This window comes from Cydia fagiglandana, chromosome 16, assembly GCF_963556715.1.
Source record: "Cydia fagiglandana chromosome 16, ilCydFagi1.1, whole genome shotgun sequence".
Taxonomy (NCBI): Eukaryota; Metazoa; Arthropoda; class Insecta; order Lepidoptera; family Tortricidae; genus Cydia; species Cydia fagiglandana.
Genome location: NC_085947.1, coordinates 16,469,740 through 16,488,345, shown reverse-complemented (window position 1 = coordinate 16,488,345; position 18,606 = coordinate 16,469,740). Strand labels below are relative to the sequence as shown.

At 36.6% G+C, this 18,606-nt stretch overlaps 2 protein-coding genes across 2 annotated transcripts in view; one reads left to right on the top strand and one right to left on the bottom strand.

Annotated features, from left to right (window-relative positions):
• LOC134672266 (CD109 antigen-like) overlaps positions 1 to 18,606 on the bottom strand; it is a 28,613-nt gene that overhangs the window by 2,086 nt on the left and 7,921 nt on the right. The window lies entirely within an intron of this gene.
• On the top strand, positions 2,587 to 5,870 carry LOC134672170 (odorant receptor 10a-like). Its single transcript, XM_063530069.1, has 4 exons — positions 2,587 to 2,731; positions 3,065 to 3,239; positions 4,200 to 4,429; positions 5,212 to 5,870. Exons 1-4 carry the CDS (start codon positions 2,587 to 2,589, stop codon positions 5,868 to 5,870), a joined length of 1,209 nt encoding a protein of 402 aa, XP_063386139.1.

Below are 18,606 nucleotides of genomic sequence, written 5' to 3'. Positions count from 1 at the left end.
TTAAGCCTCTCTGGAACCGCTGTTGTTTGCTATATAGAGTAGCTCAGTCAACTTCGAAAAGAGAAGAGTCATGGAATGTATTGGGCTCCATACATTTAGCGACTCTTCTCTTTCCGCACAGACTTTAGGCACTTGTTTTTTGTCTGTTTATGCATTTAATTTTTTGCTACAATATCGCATTGGGTTCTGCCTATGATGATAATTGTATGTGTGAAAAAGAAAGTGAAACCTTTCACTTACAAAATAATAAAATTATACAAGCACATCTAAATTTAAGAGCATTCCATGAAGTTGTCTACCGTTTTCCCGTACGGCGAAAATTTGCAGGTATAGGAGTTTCTTTTTCTGTGACAAATCATTAGCTCTAAACTCCTAAAAGTTTTAAAACCCGAGTATATCCCGTGGAATGCTACTTTTACACAATTTATCCCGATGTCGTCTCCTACATCGTGCAGCAATAATGTGAAAGGTCTCTTACTTGGATTGAAGTTAAACGCCGCCGTTGGCAACAAAACAAACGACGATTGGATTTAATGACGTGTATTACCTACAGCATTTACACCCTAATAACACTAATTACGGGGTTTTTAAATTTTTATTCCCCAATTAGCACTTTTGTAGGTTAGTACTTACCTACATTTTAATTTTTTATTCCCTATTTAGCACTTTTGTAGGTATTAGGTTAATTAGGGTTTTTAGAAAGGTTCATCATACGGCATTCGTAAGTTCGTGTTAAAAACAGTAAATATAAGATCAAAAGTTCATAAAACAAGAGTAAGGTGCATTGGGGCAACTTCGAAAACTGGATAATTTTAAAAATCTCTAATATAAAGTGTTTCATTTTTTACACCACACTAAAGTATCAAAATAATATGAGTGCCGTATCGCTTCGGGGTGGTCTATCGTCCTACACTACCAAAACGTAATATCTAGAATATCAGTGACATTAAATTTGAACCTTAATACTATGACGATACCTGTTGTTTTTCAATATGAATGTTGTACTGGCACGTGCTAACTCGGTATCGCGGCTTTGCGATAATAGAGACAATGGCCTTTGTTTGAAAGATTAAGGCTCGAAGCGAAAAATTCACATGAGAAGAGCCGTACTATACTACCTACTAACCAGAAGCATTTCATACTTTGGCACCAGTAACAGTAGATTAACTGCAAAGCTTAACGAGGTTTCTTGCTGGCCTACTTACTATTGTGGGTACAAAAGTGCTCCTTTGTTTAGTAATACCTATATATTTAAAAGTTTCATAATTATTACCAACTTTGTAACACTTTGTATTACTTAGTGTTAGTACTATGTAATTAAAATGTCAGTCAATAAATTGCCCACGGCCACAGAATAAGTAACTTCCTACAAAACCGAAGTTTGACAGCGGTTCAGGGTCGAATCTTGCTATCTCTTTCTAATATGGCACTATCCCTTTCGGCTATTTAGGGTTGTCAAAATTCAAGTGATTATCTTATCTGTGGTCGTGCACGCAAAAGGAAGTCAAGTGATGCCAACCCTAATAATTGCTCGTAACAATGCTGGGCCGAGCGGAGCCGAGTTTGGCCGATCTCAGGAGTTTCGCACCCCTGCCATGGCTCAAATTTACTGCAGAAATCGTTGACAATGATCTTTTTCTGAGTGTGGTGCTGTGGTGTGGCTGTGGAGGTCCTAAAATTAAATGTTTATTTTTTTAAATATTTCATATGTAAAAGTCGTTGTTTTATACAGAATCGAAATTCTTCTAGGAATATAAACGAGGACCATTCCTTAAATTTTTCCTATTCACAACGTAATATTTAAACATAATTCATATATCTCTGCATCCGCACCAGAGTATTATATTCTTTGATCCGCACCCCGAATAGAGTGACGTATGTTCACGGAAAAATCAGCCCTGTACATGATTGACAGTTTCAGCTCCCGGGGCCCGCAGGCTCGATACCGAGAATTACTTGAATCTCACATACAATCCTACATCCTACGATAGAAATCGATCTTGGTAGCGAAAATTGGCTTATTTACAGTTCGAGATAGAGCCATAGTGGATTTATTTTACATAGGTCAGGAAGACAGCTTTGAGATCCCGTTCCGCTAATTTAAAACTGTCTTGGAAGGCCTTCCATATCTTTTCAGTCATTGCTTTTCAGTTTCAGAGATTAAAAGAGTCCCTTTTTTAAATCATTCCCAAATAGCTGCATGGTATCAAGAAGCTGCATTCCCGTTTCAGTCCTAGTCTGTATATCCTACGGATAATGAACGTATTTGATAATTATACCAATGGTATTACACTACACTTATTATCAAGAAATATTCCAAAGAACTGTTTTAATTTACTTGAATAATTGCTTTGGTATTGATGTAATAATAATAATTAATAACCTATTGAAAACAATTACTTACTTAATACCTAACCTCCGACAACTGCTTTAATATTTAACATCGAGGTGATAATTATTGAATATTTCACAATAATTCCACAGTCCACAAAGGGCGCTTGGTGTGGTGTGTGCACACACCACACGAGTGCTTCAAAGATAAAGCATTCAACTTAATTTAGAGGTTAAATAGGCGTGGGCCATAATATGATAAAATTAATAGAAAAATATAAAACAAAACTGTTTATACCTAATGAGAATCCTATCGAAGAAGCTAAGAAGATAGTCATCGGGATCCAGCAATTTCTCGGGATTCGGGATGTCTTTGGCGACAATAAGGAACTTAGTAAGCATATCACACTCAGGCAGATCATGGGGATTAAGTAGTCAACTAGATAATAAATTTTACTTATGTCGAATGTTGCTCACTTTCTTTTTTTCGGCGGTCGGCAACCTTTTAGCAGCCAAGGACCACATAGTAGTTAACGAAGTTAACGCGGGCCGCACTTTGGTAATAATAAATTGTCGTATTAGATTCATACTTGTTGCATATTTGCCGTGACTAATTTTTAAAACGTGTTTTTTCAATTAAAAGACACATCAAGATTGTTTACCTATTTTCTAATGCTAAAAAAACGAATTATAGTTATTAATTCTCCCGGTCATTTTCCAGAATGGTCCCCACTTTCAGTGGTGGGAATGCTGGTGTTCCCTGTGGCTTTTCTGTACACGGGTCCGTTCAGCCAGTCCATGTATCTGGTATCCGTGTTTCCGGACAAGGTCGACTCCTTCAAAGCTATCAACTGTATCAGCTCGACCTGCGTGCCATTGTCCAAGTATATTTTTATGTGGACTTCAAGGTAAGAGATTTATGAAGATTAAATTTCCTGTAAAGCCTGTTCTTGTTTCTTGTCTGACAGCGAGTCATATTTTTATTGTAATTTTCAAGGTGTTTTTTCCGGTATAGCGCAATTTAGTTAAAGTGTGGCATTAAAACACAAAATTGTCTACAGTTATTTTACATAGTACCTGACAGCTACGTATTCCATGTAAAAATGAACAGTCTTAGGCGAACCCTATACGTAAGATCCATATTGTGATCCGTCAATTATATTGTCGGATTACGATATTTATTGACATGTAGGGTAGTGTATTGACGGATCACAATATTTCGCTAGATTTCTGGAAATGCTTGTGATCTAATCCTAGATCCTGGATCTTGATATTTTTATTTAAAATTTAAATCAGGCAACAAGGCCCATATTACAAATACCTTACAGACTAACATACATATATATATTATAAACTTAAAAACTAAAAACTATTTATGCGACAAAACGGCGTGGCTCCGTTGAATCGGCTGTTCTTGTGTCGGATTCGGCAGTTTGCCCCGGAACCTCCGAAACACGACACCTTTCGGCCAGAAGTCGGCGCACTCGATGGTCTCCTGCAGCTTCCATTTATCTTGCGTGTAGTGTCGCGTTTGATATTTATCGCGTCAGTAATTTTTCTCTGTCTAGAGTCCATCACGTCTGCCTCGTACAAAGAACGCTTCGTACTGACGCGATCCGTATTGATGGTGTAGGGTGTGCTGTGATTCGGCCCAAGATACATAATAAATAACATGATAATTGAATTGCGAATGCCTTATGGCATTAAGTTCGCCTTTTGTACAGTGTATTTCCTTATGTGCAATAAAGATTAAATAAATAAATAATCATCACAATATTTATTGACGTGTAGGATTCGCCTATAGGGACCATCATTAGACGCGAGAGGCAGCACTAGATATAACATGCTAAAAAGACTTATGATTCCAGGAACCGCCTCAGGACAATAATGAAAATGAGCCACGAGGGTCTCGGAGTGCTTCCAGAAGGAAGTCCAGCTCGGGCTCGCATGCTGCAGATTCTCCACAAAGCACAAGGCGTCTCCTGGCTTGTAATACTCAATCAGGCCGTCATCCATATAGTTTACTTGCTGCTACCGCTTATCTTAACTGTCTTCACGAACGACAGATATCTGCCAACGACTCCTGGAGAATCTTATGGTAAATATACAGGGTGTTTGGTACATCGTTTGCCAAATTAAAACGGCAGATAGGTAGAGTCATTTGCTATCTTCCCAGGCCTAGAAATTTTTAATTTTGCGCATGTTTTTTTTTCAGCTCTATGCCAGTTTTTTGTACATTTCAAATTTCTACCTGCACTTTCTAGGCATGAGTAGATAGCAAATGACTCAACCTATCTGCCGTTTTAATTTGGCAAACGATGTACCAAACACCCTGTATAAGCTTACAAATAATAAACAAACGAATGGTATATTTAACCTAGTCTAACCGCCTAATCAATGACCGCGGTGAGCTGCGTCGAATGCAAAGAGGTAGCAAATCCTTCGGGTCCCTTTGGGACCGCACAACTTATAAGTTATAATAGACGGAGATATTTACCTAAAATTCTCAAACCTGAGAAGAGGCTCAAGCCGCGTAGCCAAGATGCCAATCGCTTACGCTCCGTAGCGATCGAAACGCAACTGTCACTGTCACACTAATATGGAAGAGTAATAGAGAGACGTAATAGTTTTCGTTGTCGAAGTGATAGCGATTGTAACCTTGGCTAGGCCGGCTGGGCTCAGCTTATATATCCTCTTAAATGTTATATTTACGGCATATTCGGGTAGCGCCCAATCAATGTGGGATACATACATACTCGTATTTCCGAAAAACACCTTTAATTTCATCAAATGTAGTACAACAACTATACGAATATATGTTGTTGTACTACATTAGAAATCAGTCAACGAATGTCCTCTTAAGTCTATTTTATTCCCCAGGCCTCACTCCTAAATACGAAACGCCGTACTACGAAGCCACGTTTGTAATAACGACTGTTGCCACCGCGTTTTCTGCCATCAACCAGACTGGCTACATAGTCCTCTTCGTTACGCTGGTCGCCCACGCACTTGGACATTTTTACGTCATCACTGGGATTTTCAACGAAATCTATAAACTTTTAAGTGTCAACGGAGAAGAAAGCTATGATTCGACAAAAGAAATAGATGAAAAGCTGACGTTTTGCATCAGACACCATCAATTCCTTATGAAATATCACGGGAAAATTAGTGAGCTCTACCAAGCTATTTTCGGAGCTCAATTTCTCATGATGATAATAGTATTAGTGACAACGCTACAGACGATGTACTATTGGAATTTCAGTATCACGATTTTGGGAGGAGTGACCGGTATAACGCCTCTGACTATTTACTGTTTTGGTGGGGAGCTGATGATTTCGGCGGCTGAAAATATGTCGGAGGCTATTTACTCTTGTGGCTGGGAAATGATGAAGCCAAGACAAGCTAGGATCGTAGGCTTAATCCTGTGCATTTCTCAACGACCCCTGCACCTTACTGCGGCCGGGTTTATGACTATGAATCGAGACACATTTGCGAACGTAGTGCAAGCCGTTTACAAGATTTACGCCGTTTTTAATTAATAACTAGGTAGCAAAGAAAGTTGAGCAACACACATTTTCCTTTGAGAGTGCTACTTATTTAAGTGCTAGTTATTCCCTAACCTACTATTATTTTGATAATTTTACATTTTCTCCTAGAAATAAGCTTCGGCTGTCAGTTTTGATTGCCAACGCTGTTTTCGGAGAAATCTTTCTTGCCACCAGATTCGTAATAAAATCAAACAAAGGCAAATGATTCTAACAAATTATTGTTGACATTGGCAATGGATGTTTGTACTTTTGTAGCGCTTAGCTCTAATAATTATATACATATTAAGACTTAAGTCTAGTACAAATCACTGTTTATTATAATAAATAGAATGTAAAAATGTCCACCGGCATTTATTTAAAAAAATTTGCGAACTCTCGCGTGTAGGTATGTGCAACCAACCTATCTATGTTTTGAGGATTGCCTTGCCTCTACGTGAAATATTTTGAAGATATGTTCCCACCAGTGCCCAATAATTTCTTTACTTCTGTAGGCGCAACGAGCTCAAATTCTGAGCCTCCGCGCGGGCGACCTGTTATCTCACCGTCACAAAACTCTATGTATCTTAGCCCCGTCACCCCACAAGAAGTTTTTAAATTAATTATCCCGATCTTGAAATGACTAAACTTAAAGCTTTTTATTCTAATATAGTAAACAGACTATCCCAACTAAAAACCGACGTAGAACTCTTCCTTATTGGCGATTTTAACTTACCTAACATACAATGGACAAAGCTGCCTAACTCATCGCAAATGATAGCATCTACCATTTCGCGGGATAATAAAAGCGAACTGTTGACCGATGTCATATCTTTATTTAATCTAAAACAATATAATAACGTTCCTAACAAAAATAACCGGTTTTTAGACCTAGTACTATGTACTCTTGATAATATAAATGTCTATGGAGCCTCACCCTTAAGTCGATTAGACGAGCATCACCCTGCATTGCTCATAGACACTGATTTTGGAGCCTCGCCAGCCAAAACTATAACTGCGAAATTACAGGGCAAACCTAACTTTCATAAGTGCAATTTCAGTGAAATCAAAAGAGAGCTAGATAGTATCGACTGGCAGCAAACGTTATCAAATGTCAATGTAGACGCGGCTGTACTGATTTTCCAAAATAAGCTAAACGACATCATTAAGAGACATACACCTCTAATAAGAGCCAGATCAGAAGCCTTCCCTTGTTGGTTTAGTCCTTTTCTAATACGTTCTTTAAAAGAAAAGCTAAAGTTTCATAGACGTTATAAAAAATTCGGCAATCCACTTGACTATAATACCTTTGAACTCCTTAGAAAAAGATGTAAAAAACTAATTGACGAATGTTATAAAACCTATATAGAGTCAGTTCAAGTCTCAGTCAAACAAAATATCAAACAGTTCTGGAAATATGTCAACGACAAAAAGTCTACGAACTCTGTCCCTGTCACTATGAAATTTAATAACTCAGTTTCGTCAAACGCAAAGGAAGTCGCTGAAATGTTTTCTAATTACTTTAGTTCTGTCTTCGAAAAACCCTCGAGTTACGTAACCAATTACTTTCCAGCGTCTCCATCTCATAATTGTAGCCTAAGTGACACACATATTAGCATTGATCAAATTAGAGCAGCTATCAAAGGACTTGACTGTAACAAGGGGGCTGGACCTGATGGTATTCCTCCGTCTTTTATAAAAAAATGCTGCGAAGAGCTCTGTCAACCACTCTACATAATTTTTAACCGGTCCATTAAGAGTGGCAATTTCCCCTCCCAATGGAAAATTGCTCATATTATACCAATCCATAAATCGGGCGACAACAATCACTGTAACAATTATAGGCCTATTAGTATACTATCAGCATTCTCCAAATTATTTGAATCGGTTATGTATAATTGTTTTTACTCTCATTTTAAAACCATTATCTCCCCCAATCAGCATGGCTTTGTTTCTAATCGATCGACTGTTAGCAATCTACTAATTTACAAAAATTATATCTGTGGTGCATTTGCTAGAAGAACGCAAGTAGATTCAATATACACAGATTTCTCGAAGGCCTTTGACAAAGTCGATCACACCATCCTTATTAATAAATTGGCAGGGTATGGAATACACGGAAACTTGCTAAGGTGGATCAAATCTTACCTAGATAACAGGAGCCAGCTTGTAAGCGTCAAAGGTCATGTCTCTGAGCCAGTAAAAGCTATTTCGGGCGTTCCTCAAGGATCGCACCTCGGTCCTCTTCTCTTTGTTGTTTTTATTAACGACCTAGTCGAGCGCCTATCGTGCCCTTGCTTATTGTATGCAGACGACCTTAAGATCTACTCAACAGTCACAAACGTAGAACAATGTGAAATCCTGCAGAGTAATCTAAATACAGTCGCGGAATGGTGCTTAACCAACCGTATGTTTCTGAATATAGATAAATGTTATGTTATCTCTTTCTCAACATCTAAACAAAAGTTATTTTTCAACTATTCTTTAAATAATTTCACGCTTAATCGTACATCTGTAATCCGGGACCTTGGTATCTACTTTGATGACAAATTAACATTTCATACTCACTATGAGAACCTAATCTCCAAAGGTCTGAAGCTAAATGGATTTATATCTCGCATTACCAAGGACTTCAAAAACTTAAATGTCTTAAAATATTTATACTGTTCCTTGGTCAGAAGCACTTTAGAGTATGGATCTGTAATATGGGCACCTTACTATAATAGTCACATTGACAGCATAGAAAAAGTGCAAAAGCAATTTCTTAACATCCTTAGCTACAGGCTGCAGCTTGGTCGCAGTCTCAGATCTTATGCCAGCAGGCTCAAGCACTTTAATATGCCATCGCTTACAAGTCGTAGGAAATGCAGCGAACTGCTAATACTTTACAAAATAATACACTGCCAAATTGACTGTCCCTCTCTCCTTTCTCTTCTCAATTTTATCACACGTTACAAATCTCGCAACCCCTCGCTCAAAATATTTCAACTACAGATTTATAAAAACAACACCTCATACTACAATCCAGTGACAAGAATGTGTCGATTATACAACGAAACTGCGGCCGAGAATCCTTCCATAGACATATTCGAACGCAGCTTACCCAGTTTTAAAAATAAAATACTTAAGACTTTCTGTACCTAAGCTGCGCTCGCACTTATCTTATTAGTCTATTTTAAATATTTTACCTTGTTTAGTTTTAGACCTAGTTTAATTAGTCTTATCTTGCTTAGTTTTTAGACCTAGTTTAATTAATTAATTAGTAGATAACTCAATGAATGTGTAAATCTTACTACTGTTTATATAATTTTCTTGACATCTCATCCCTCTAGCGTTATATTTTAACGGAATGTCATATCCTTCTGTGCACACATGTTTGGAGTTATAGTCCAGATCTAAACTATAAGCTTATTTATTAATGTAATTTCTGTAAATGTCTGTAACTTGTTTTGTGAGCCTAATAAATAAAATAAAATAAAATAAAATATAGGTTTAAAAAATAAAAGAAGCTATGGCCAGGACGAGTTACCGCCATATTTAATAAGAAAATGTGCCGAGGAGCTAACACTTCCATTAACACTGCTTATTAATCAGTCATTTACCGAAGGCACATTCCCAGATCTACTTAAGATATCCGTTACTAAACCAATTTACAAAAAAGGCAACCAAAATGATTGTAGCAATTACCGCCCCATAGCCCTTCTACCTACGTTTTCAAAAATTTTTGAAACTGCAATGTCAAACCGTTTATATTCTTTTTGTGAGAAGTTTAAAATATTTAACGATTCACAGAATGGTTTTCGGAAAGGCCGATCAACAACCTCAGCGGTTTTTAAATATATAAATGAGGTGTTAAACATTATAAATGATAAAAAATATGCTATTGGTATGCTGCTAGACATGAGCAAAGCTTATGACTGTGTTTTGCATGACATTTTATTAGAAAAGTTATTTGGAATAGGTATTAGAGGTTCAGCTCACAATTGGTTCATTTCATATCTTACAGGTCGTACACAATGTGTAGAAATAGAATACCATAACTATATAACGGGTACCATACAAACACTTAAATCTGAAAAAACAAATATTAGTCGATCTATACCTCAAGGCAGCGTTCTCGGCTGTATTTTATTTTTAATATATATAAATGACCTGCCCAAAGCTATAGATAAATTTTGCACCCTTTTTGCTGACGATATATCGTTGATAATACCTTGCCGTAATGAATTACATTTAAATACAACATTAGATTCAACCCTTGTAAATATTGTCACCTGGTTAAATGATCATAACTTAAAACTTAACTTTAATAAAACAAAACTCATGCAATTTAGACCGTATCAGAAACGTAGCATAGATATAGACTTCTCATTTCATAACACTACATTAGAATGCGTCCAAACTTTCCCACTGCTAGGCATACACATTGATTCTACAATAAATTGGAAGGAGCACATAAATACAATATCTATAAAGTTGAGCCGATTTACTTATGCCTTATACGAGTTAAAAAAATGCACCGACGAAAAGACAGCCCTGTGTGCCTACTACGCATATGCACACGCATGGCTACAGTATGGCATAGTCCTATGGGGCAATAGTTCTGATGCAATAAAATTATTTTTACTTCAAAAACGGTGCCTTCGAATCATAGCAAACATAGATATTATGACAAGTTGCAAGGAGTACTTCATTCAACATAACATCTTAACTATGCCGTCGTTGTACATTTTAGAAGTAAGCACTTTCGTAAAAAGCAACATTTCCCTTTTCCCACAGTACACTCGTCCATCAAACTTACGACCCAACACTAGATTAGCCCGCCCTAACTCCAACATGAAAATGATCCACTCTGGTCCATTTGCCATGTCAGTCAATATTTATAATAAAATTCCAAAGTCCATACAGGTAGAAACAAACGTAAATAGATTTAAAGTGCAACTAAAGCGACATTTAATTAGCAAAGCATATTACTGTATCGAAGAGTTTTTAAGTGAGAACTAAATGTTTTAGTTTAATTTTAATTAGTTTTAAATATGTTGCTATACCCTCGCAGGGTTCATGTTGAAACTGTACTTAGCCCTAAGATCCTCTGTACACATGAAATGCAATAAAATATATGAGTATGAGTATGAGTATGAGACTGAGCGTCAGCCACAACCACTTACTCACGATGAATTATTACAAGAGGCATCTCTAAAACAAGTTTTAGAGGCAGCAGCACAGACTCAAAAAACAGGTCAAGTAACAGAAACTATATCTGAAATCCATACTTAATAATTAATATGTGACGTTCCACGGGAAAAGGTACCTTATGAGGGTTTCTAGTTTCGGAGATATGAAATGTTTTGTAAAGAGGTGAAAAAATGCTCAATTTTTTTTTATTGTGTGATCTGAAACCTTAATGCGTAACGTTTGTTTACCTGTTTTTATTTTTGTTATAAGTTAGTTATAAGCCTAGTAATGTCGTCTCAGAGTTTAGTCGAAAAGGTACCTTATGGAAAAAAGATTGAAAATTCCCAAAAAAACTAGTCAATACGGGAAAAGAAGTTTGGTAGAGAACTGTATTAGCATTCTGCAAAACTAATTTGATAATTTCAGTTCTGGTTGGGGCGCCTAGCAAATATTATAACCGTACATCGACCGACATTACAAATCCAAGTAGCCTGCTATTATACCAAAGTTACTCTCGTCAAGTCTTTCTTAACTAGAATAATCTTCATTTGGTTTGGTCGCATGCAATAAATCAGCCATTGGTTTGCTGAAAAATGCCAATACCCGACGCATTACCTTATGGAATATCTGAGGTCATTGAACCTCAATGCCGCTAGTCTTCAATGGCAACCAAAATATATTATTGATAAGAAATAGACTATTTATACCATCTTTACCCCAAAATATTATTAGTTTATCCTAACTGTTCCATCATCATCATGCCTCATCATGTAACTTAACCACAAGGTACCTTTTCATTACATACAAATTATTGGTCTTTTTTTAGATTATTAGTAGTAGTAGTAGTAAACTCTTTATTGTACAAAAAGACATATTAAAAATAACATACAATTAGCAAGAAGTACAAAGGCGAACTTATCCCTTTGAGGGATCTCTTCCAGTTAACCTTTTTAACAGATTATTATGACGAAGAACTAATTAAATTTGTGGCAGTTTAATGTAAATTAATATTTTCTATTCATAAAAGATAAACTTCAATGTGATTGATGTTTTGTAGTGATGTATTATTAGATTTATTTCCATAAGGTACCTTTTCGTAAATGTATGGAGCAAATACTGTAATTGTTATGTAAGTTTAAAGTAGCATAAGGGGTTAAATATAGTATTTAGTTAGGGTTTTAGGATTTATTTCATTTGAATGACAGAATTTCTTTCATATGTGCTCAGAAAAATTGATTGTGTGTTACATTGAAAGTAAAAATATTCAATTTTCTGATTTTATATGAAAAAGTCAGAAAATACATTTTCACCTCTAAATCGGTATTGCTTTTTGCTTAAACTGTCTCTCAGTGTCGTTTTCTAATAGATACAATTTAAATCTTGAGAGCTCATTGCAATCAATCGTGAAAATGAAATAAAACTTTATTTTCAAGAGATTGGTTAGTATACACATAAATCAGTCGATATCAAAGGTTTCTATTTGCATTACAGAACAAGTCGCAACATTTTTTTAATCGCAGATATATAAGGTATTATTATTTGTAGTCAACTATGTAACTTACTTCAGGAACATAGTTTTTTAGGCGGCTAAACTTAAAACTTCTCTATTGTAAAGTTGCTCATTTCACAACATTATTTTCAAAAAATCATATCTCTGTAACTACGCAACTTAGAAGGTTGATCTTTTGTGTTATCGATAGCTTATTTATTGTAGATTACTGGGGTATGCATAACTCCATACCCGCCATAAGGTACCTTTGCCCGTGGGACGTCACATATAATAAAGGCGAAAGTGTGTCTATTTAGACCAGCGGTGGAACAAAAATGGGTTTTGATAACATTAAAGTTTTTTCTTTTTTGATATGTTATTGTAAGCATGTTAAATAACATTCATGTAAAAAGTTAGAAAATTTTAGGTGGAGCGTTCGGCCATATTTAAATTTTCAATTTTTGCTAAATAACTATGTAAATATAAAATTAAAGTTACAAAAAACTTTAACATATTCAATAACACTTTAATTTATTCACAATATTCGGTTTTTAGAAATCTGGAACAGCTGCTTTCTGGTGAACGTAAAAACAGGAATTATTATGTAAATACAGAATTAGAGTAGCTGATATTGCAAAATTACGATATTATCTATCAACTTAGTATACATGTAAAAAGTTAGAAATGTAGACAATGTGCTTGTCTAGATATTGATTTCTCGTTAAGCAGTATAGCCAATATTGAATTAAAGTTTGTAGAGTTAATATTACACGGTCATAATAAAGATCTTACTTCTCACACAAAAGATTAGAAATATAAAATCACGGCGACACTAAATACTGATACGTAAGTATGCAGTATGCATGAACCCTATTTTGACCTGAAAGAGACCGTAATCGTTATAACAAATGGTGACAATACGTTTAGCGCGAGCCGTGCGGCGCAAGTACTTACCGAACGATAGTAGGTACGTATTGCGTCGAAATAGGGTTTATTACAGGCTGGCAGGCAGTTGTGTGTTGTTGATATCTATTACTCACCTAAGTACTATTGTTGTTTTTAGTTTAGTTGAGCGCATCGCCAACAAACTGTTTTACAGTTTGGCGAAACTTTAATTATAGGTAACACTGTACTTTGTGTTCTGTTAAATAAAAAAAAAAAAATTCCGAGCTTATATTAAGTTACATTTCAAACGCGCGGCGTTTGCGCGCGCCGCGCTGTGCGCCGTGGCAGGAGGCAGCGATCGACGGTCGCGGGCTAGCGGTTAGCGCGGTGCCCTTAAAAATACGCAAAGCGTTTATAAAATTATTATCAATGGTAAATAGTTATTTTACACAGTACACTAATGGAAACTTACCTTCCCTTATTTATTTCTATATGTACTAGGGATTGCCCGCGGTTTCGTTTACGTAGAATTCGTTATCGTGTTAAGTATAGAAATAATAGATACATTTGAAAATTATTTTAGGTGCATTGTCATACAGATAACTACCCTTGTTAAAGTATTCTTCAAATTCAATACACAGGTGTCATTTCAATATAATTTTGCTTAATTTGGCGCTTTTAGGTTATAAATGACTAGCGACATACATTTTATAAGAGCGATCATCTCCGATAATATTTACTTTATCATAATAGTCCGGGAGCCGGCTGCATGAAACAAACCTCATCAAAAAATAGAATATACCTACCCTGTAGAGGTACCTGACATTTAGTAGATTCCAACGCACTTGGTCGGCCTAGGCTTAACCTGGCAGATTTTGTACAAATGGCAAAAACGTTGGACAAAAATTGATCAAAAAAAACCTCATCGAAAAATAGAATGAAACTTGTATGGTAGGATACCTGACCTTGAGGACAGTAAAAAAAAAGTGGTCGGCCTCACCTTAGCCTGGCAGTTTTTGCAGTCCGACCAGATTTATTGGGTCACGTGAGAGCTACAATTTACCTCATCGAAAAATAGAATGAAACAAACGGATTATATTATAATAGCTAAAATAAGCCTGTCGACGTATGTCTTGGTCGGCCTCACCTTAACCTGGCAGTTTTTGCAGTCCGACCAGATTTATAAAAAAATCATCAAAAATTTTTTATCGAAAAATCGTATGAAACTTGTATGGTACGATAGCTGCCTTTGAGAACCGTTAAAAAAAAGTGGTCGGCCAAATCCTGTGTTGGCAGGTTCCTGTGTCCGACCAATTTTGTGGTACCACGTAAGAGCTACAATTTACCTCATCGAAAAATAGAATGAAACAAACGGATTATAATAGCTAAAATAAGCCTGTTGACGTATGTCTTGGTCGGCCTCACCTTAACCTGGCAGTTTTTGCAGTCCGACCAAATTTATAAAAAAAACATGAAAAAATTTTTATCGAAAAATCGTATGAAACTTGTATGGTAAGATAGCTGCCTTTGAGGACAGTAAAAAAAAGTGGTCGGCCAAATCCTTTGTTGGCAGGTTCCTGTGTCCGACCAATTTTGTGGTACCACGTGAGAGCTACAATTTACCTCAACGAAAAATAGAATGAAACAAACGGATAATAATAGCTAAAATAAGCCTGTTGACGTAGGTCTTGGTCGGCCTCACCTTAACCTGGCAGTTTTTGCAGTCCGACCAAATTTATAAAAAAATCATCAAAATTTTTTTATCGAAAAATCGTATGAAACTTGTATGGTACGATAGCTGCCTTTGAGGACAGTAAAAAAAAATAGTCGGCCAAATCCTGTGTTTGCAGGTTCCTGTGTCCGACCAATTTTGTGGTACCACGTGAGAGCTACAATTTACCTCATCGAAAAATAGAATGAAACAAACGGATTATAATAGCTTAAATAGGCCTGTTGACGTATGTCTTGGTCGGCCTCACCTTAACCTGGCAGTTTTTGCAGTCCGGCCAAATTTATAAAAAAATCATCAAAAAATTTTTATCGAAAAATCGTGTGAAACTTGTATGGTACGATAGCTGCCTTTGAGGACAGTAATAAAAAAGTGGTTGGCCAAATCCTGTGTTGGCAGGTTCCTGTGTCCGACCAATTTTGTGGTACCACGTGAGAGCTACAATTTACCTCATCGAAAAATAGAATGAAACAAACGGATTATAATACCTAAAATAAACCTGTTGACGTATGGCTTGGTCGGCCTCACCGTAGCCTGGCAGTTTTTGCAGTCCGACCAAATTTGTGATACCACGTGACAGCTAGAATAGGACCACACATGCTGTATTCCATACGCATCATGACTTTGTGTACCTATCTGATGGGCGGGCGTATATGAAACGCCTTCTTGTACGTGCAGGTGATCCAGGTATACACCAAAGCTTAGTTTTCAATCGAACACTTGTAATATAAGAGGAAAAACTGCACGTGATCCTTCCAAAATTTAAATAAATGGTAAAATGTTCCTCCACGATGTTCTCAACGGGCATCTAGACTGCGTTGGATTGCTGTCACAGTTAGGGCTCCGCGCTCCCACGCGCCGAACTCGTCACACCACACTATTCCATATTCCCTGTCATCGTACCAATTATGGCCAAAATTCTATTCTATTAAATTCTGAGTAGAATCGCACGTACCTATAATAAATCGCTCCAAAACATTGACCCTTTCTTCTCCTCCAGACGTGTTTTCAAATCACAAATTGCAAAGCAACTTTCCTGGTAGTCACGCACTATCACACCCACTTACACACATACACCCACCCACCCACACACACACACACACACACACACACACACACACACACACACACACACACACACACACACGAACACATAAATTCCAATAAATGCATACAAACTAATAGATTCGCTCGTTTATGTAGGTACTGTATGTATTTTTATTTTACTATTTTTTATTTATTGTTTACGCAAAATTAGAGCTATACCTACTATTTTAGGATTTTTTTTCCAGTTTACAGTTATTATTAATTTTTTCTCTTTTTCCTTGTACCTTAAAGACTTACAAATTAAGTTATATTTACGATTCTTGTACAGCACAAGTTACAAGTCTACCCACAGATGATTTTTTGTTATGTATAAATTACAGGAAGTTCTGTTATTGGCTATGCTATAAGTTCTCATGTTTTTTGTATATTATTTAATGTAAACGCTGTTGAACTTCTCAATAAATATAAATAAATAAAAATACACAAGATAACCTCACATATATTAAGTGATTATCTTATTGTTATTTCTTCGACTCGCAAAGGCGTTATGTGTCCTTCAAACCATTTGATCTTATACATTTCATCTCTTAATGTCCAGCCACAATGTGTTGCATCAAATTTGATGCAAGTGGATTCTGCCGCACATTGCCACATTGAATTTATGAAAGCCGCCCGTAACAAGCCATACGTCAACAGGGTTATTTTAGCTATTATAATCCGTTTGTTTCATTCTATTTTTCGATGTGGTAAATTGTAACTCTCACGTGGTACCACAAAATTGGTCGGAGACAGGAACCTGCCAACACAGGATTTGGCCGACCATTTTTTTTACTGTCCTCAAAGGCAGCTATCGTACCATACAAGTTTCATACGATTTTTCGATATAAATTTTTTGATGATTTTTTCATAAATTTGGTCGGACTGCAAAAACTGCCAGTTTAAGGTAAGGCCGACCAAGACATACGTCAACAGGCTTATTTTAGCTATTATAATCCGTTTGTTTCATTCTATTTTTCGATGAGGTAAATTGTAGCTCTCACGTGGTACCACAAAATTGGTCGGACAGAGGAACCTGCCAACACAGGATTTGGCCGACCACTTTTTTTTTACTGTCCTCAAAGGCAGCTATCGTACCATACAAGTTTCATACGATTTTTCGATAAAAAAAAATTTGATGATTTTTTTATAAATTTGGTCGGACTGCAAAAACTGCCAGGTTAAGGTGAGGCCGACCAAGACATACGTCAACAGGCTTATTTAAGCTATTATAATCCGTTTGTTTCATTCTATTTTTCGATGAGGTAAATTGTAGCTCTCACGTGGTACCACAAAATTGGTCGGACACAGGAACCTGCAAACACAGGATTTGGCCGACCATTTTTTTTTTACTGTTCTCAAAGGCAGCTATCGTACCATACAAGTTTCATACGATTTATCGATAAAAAATTTTTGATGATTTTTTTATAAATCTGGTCGGACTGCAAAAACTGCCAGGTTAAGGTGAGGCCGACCAAGACATACGTCAACAGGCTTATTTAAGCTATTATAATCCGTTTGTTTCATTCTATTTTTCGATGAGGTAAATTGTAGCTCTCACGTGGTACCACAAAATTGGTCGGACACAGGAACCTGCAAACACAGGATTTAGCCGACCATTTTTTTTTACTGTCCTCAAAGGCAGCTATCGTACCATACAAGTTTCATACGATTTATCGATAAAAATTTTTTGATGATTTTTTTATAAATCTGGTCGGACTGCAAAAACTGCCAGGTTAAGGTGAGGCCGACCAAGACATACGTCAACAGGCTTATTTAAGCTATTATAATCCGTTTGTTTCATTCTATTTTTCGATGAGGTAAATTGTAGCTCTCACGTGGTACCACAAAATTGGTCGGACACAGGAACCTGCAAACACAGGATTAGGCCGACCATTTTTTTATTACTGTCCTCAAAGGCAGCTATCGTACCATACAAGTTTCACACGATTTTTCGATAAAAATTTTTTGATGATTTTTTTATAAATTTGGCCGGACTGCAAAATCTGCCAGGTTAAGGTGAGGCCGACCAAGACATACGTCAACAGGCTTATTTAAGCTATTATAATCCGTTTGTTTCATTCTATTTTTCGATGAGGTAAATTGTAGCTCTCACGTGACCCAATAAATCTGGTCGGACTGCAAAAACTGCCAGGCTAAGGTGAGGCCGACCACTTTTTTTTTACTGTCCTCTAGGTCAGGTATCCTACCATACAAGTTTCATTCTATTTTTCGATGAGGTTTTTTTTGATGAATTTTTGTCCAACGTTTTTGCCATTTGTACAAAATCTGCCAGGTTAAGCCTAGGCCGACCAAGTGCGTTGGAATCTACTAAATGTCAGGTACCTCTACAGGGTAGGTATATTCTATTTTTTGATGAGGTTTGTTTC

Excerpts from the sequence above, each read along its gene's own strand:
- LOC134672170 (XM_063530069.1), top strand. The coding sequence starts at position 2,587 with ATGATAAAATTAATAGAAAAATATAAAACAAAACTGTTTATACCTAAT. Across the intron at positions 2,732-3,064 it reads CAATAAGGAACTTAGTAAGC|TTTCAGTGGTGGGAATGCTG; the intron begins ATATCACACTCA and ends AATGGTCCCCAC. Across the intron at positions 3,240-4,199 it reads ATTTTTATGTGGACTTCAAG|GAACCGCCTCAGGACAATAA; the intron begins GTAAGAGATTTA and ends TTATGATTCCAG.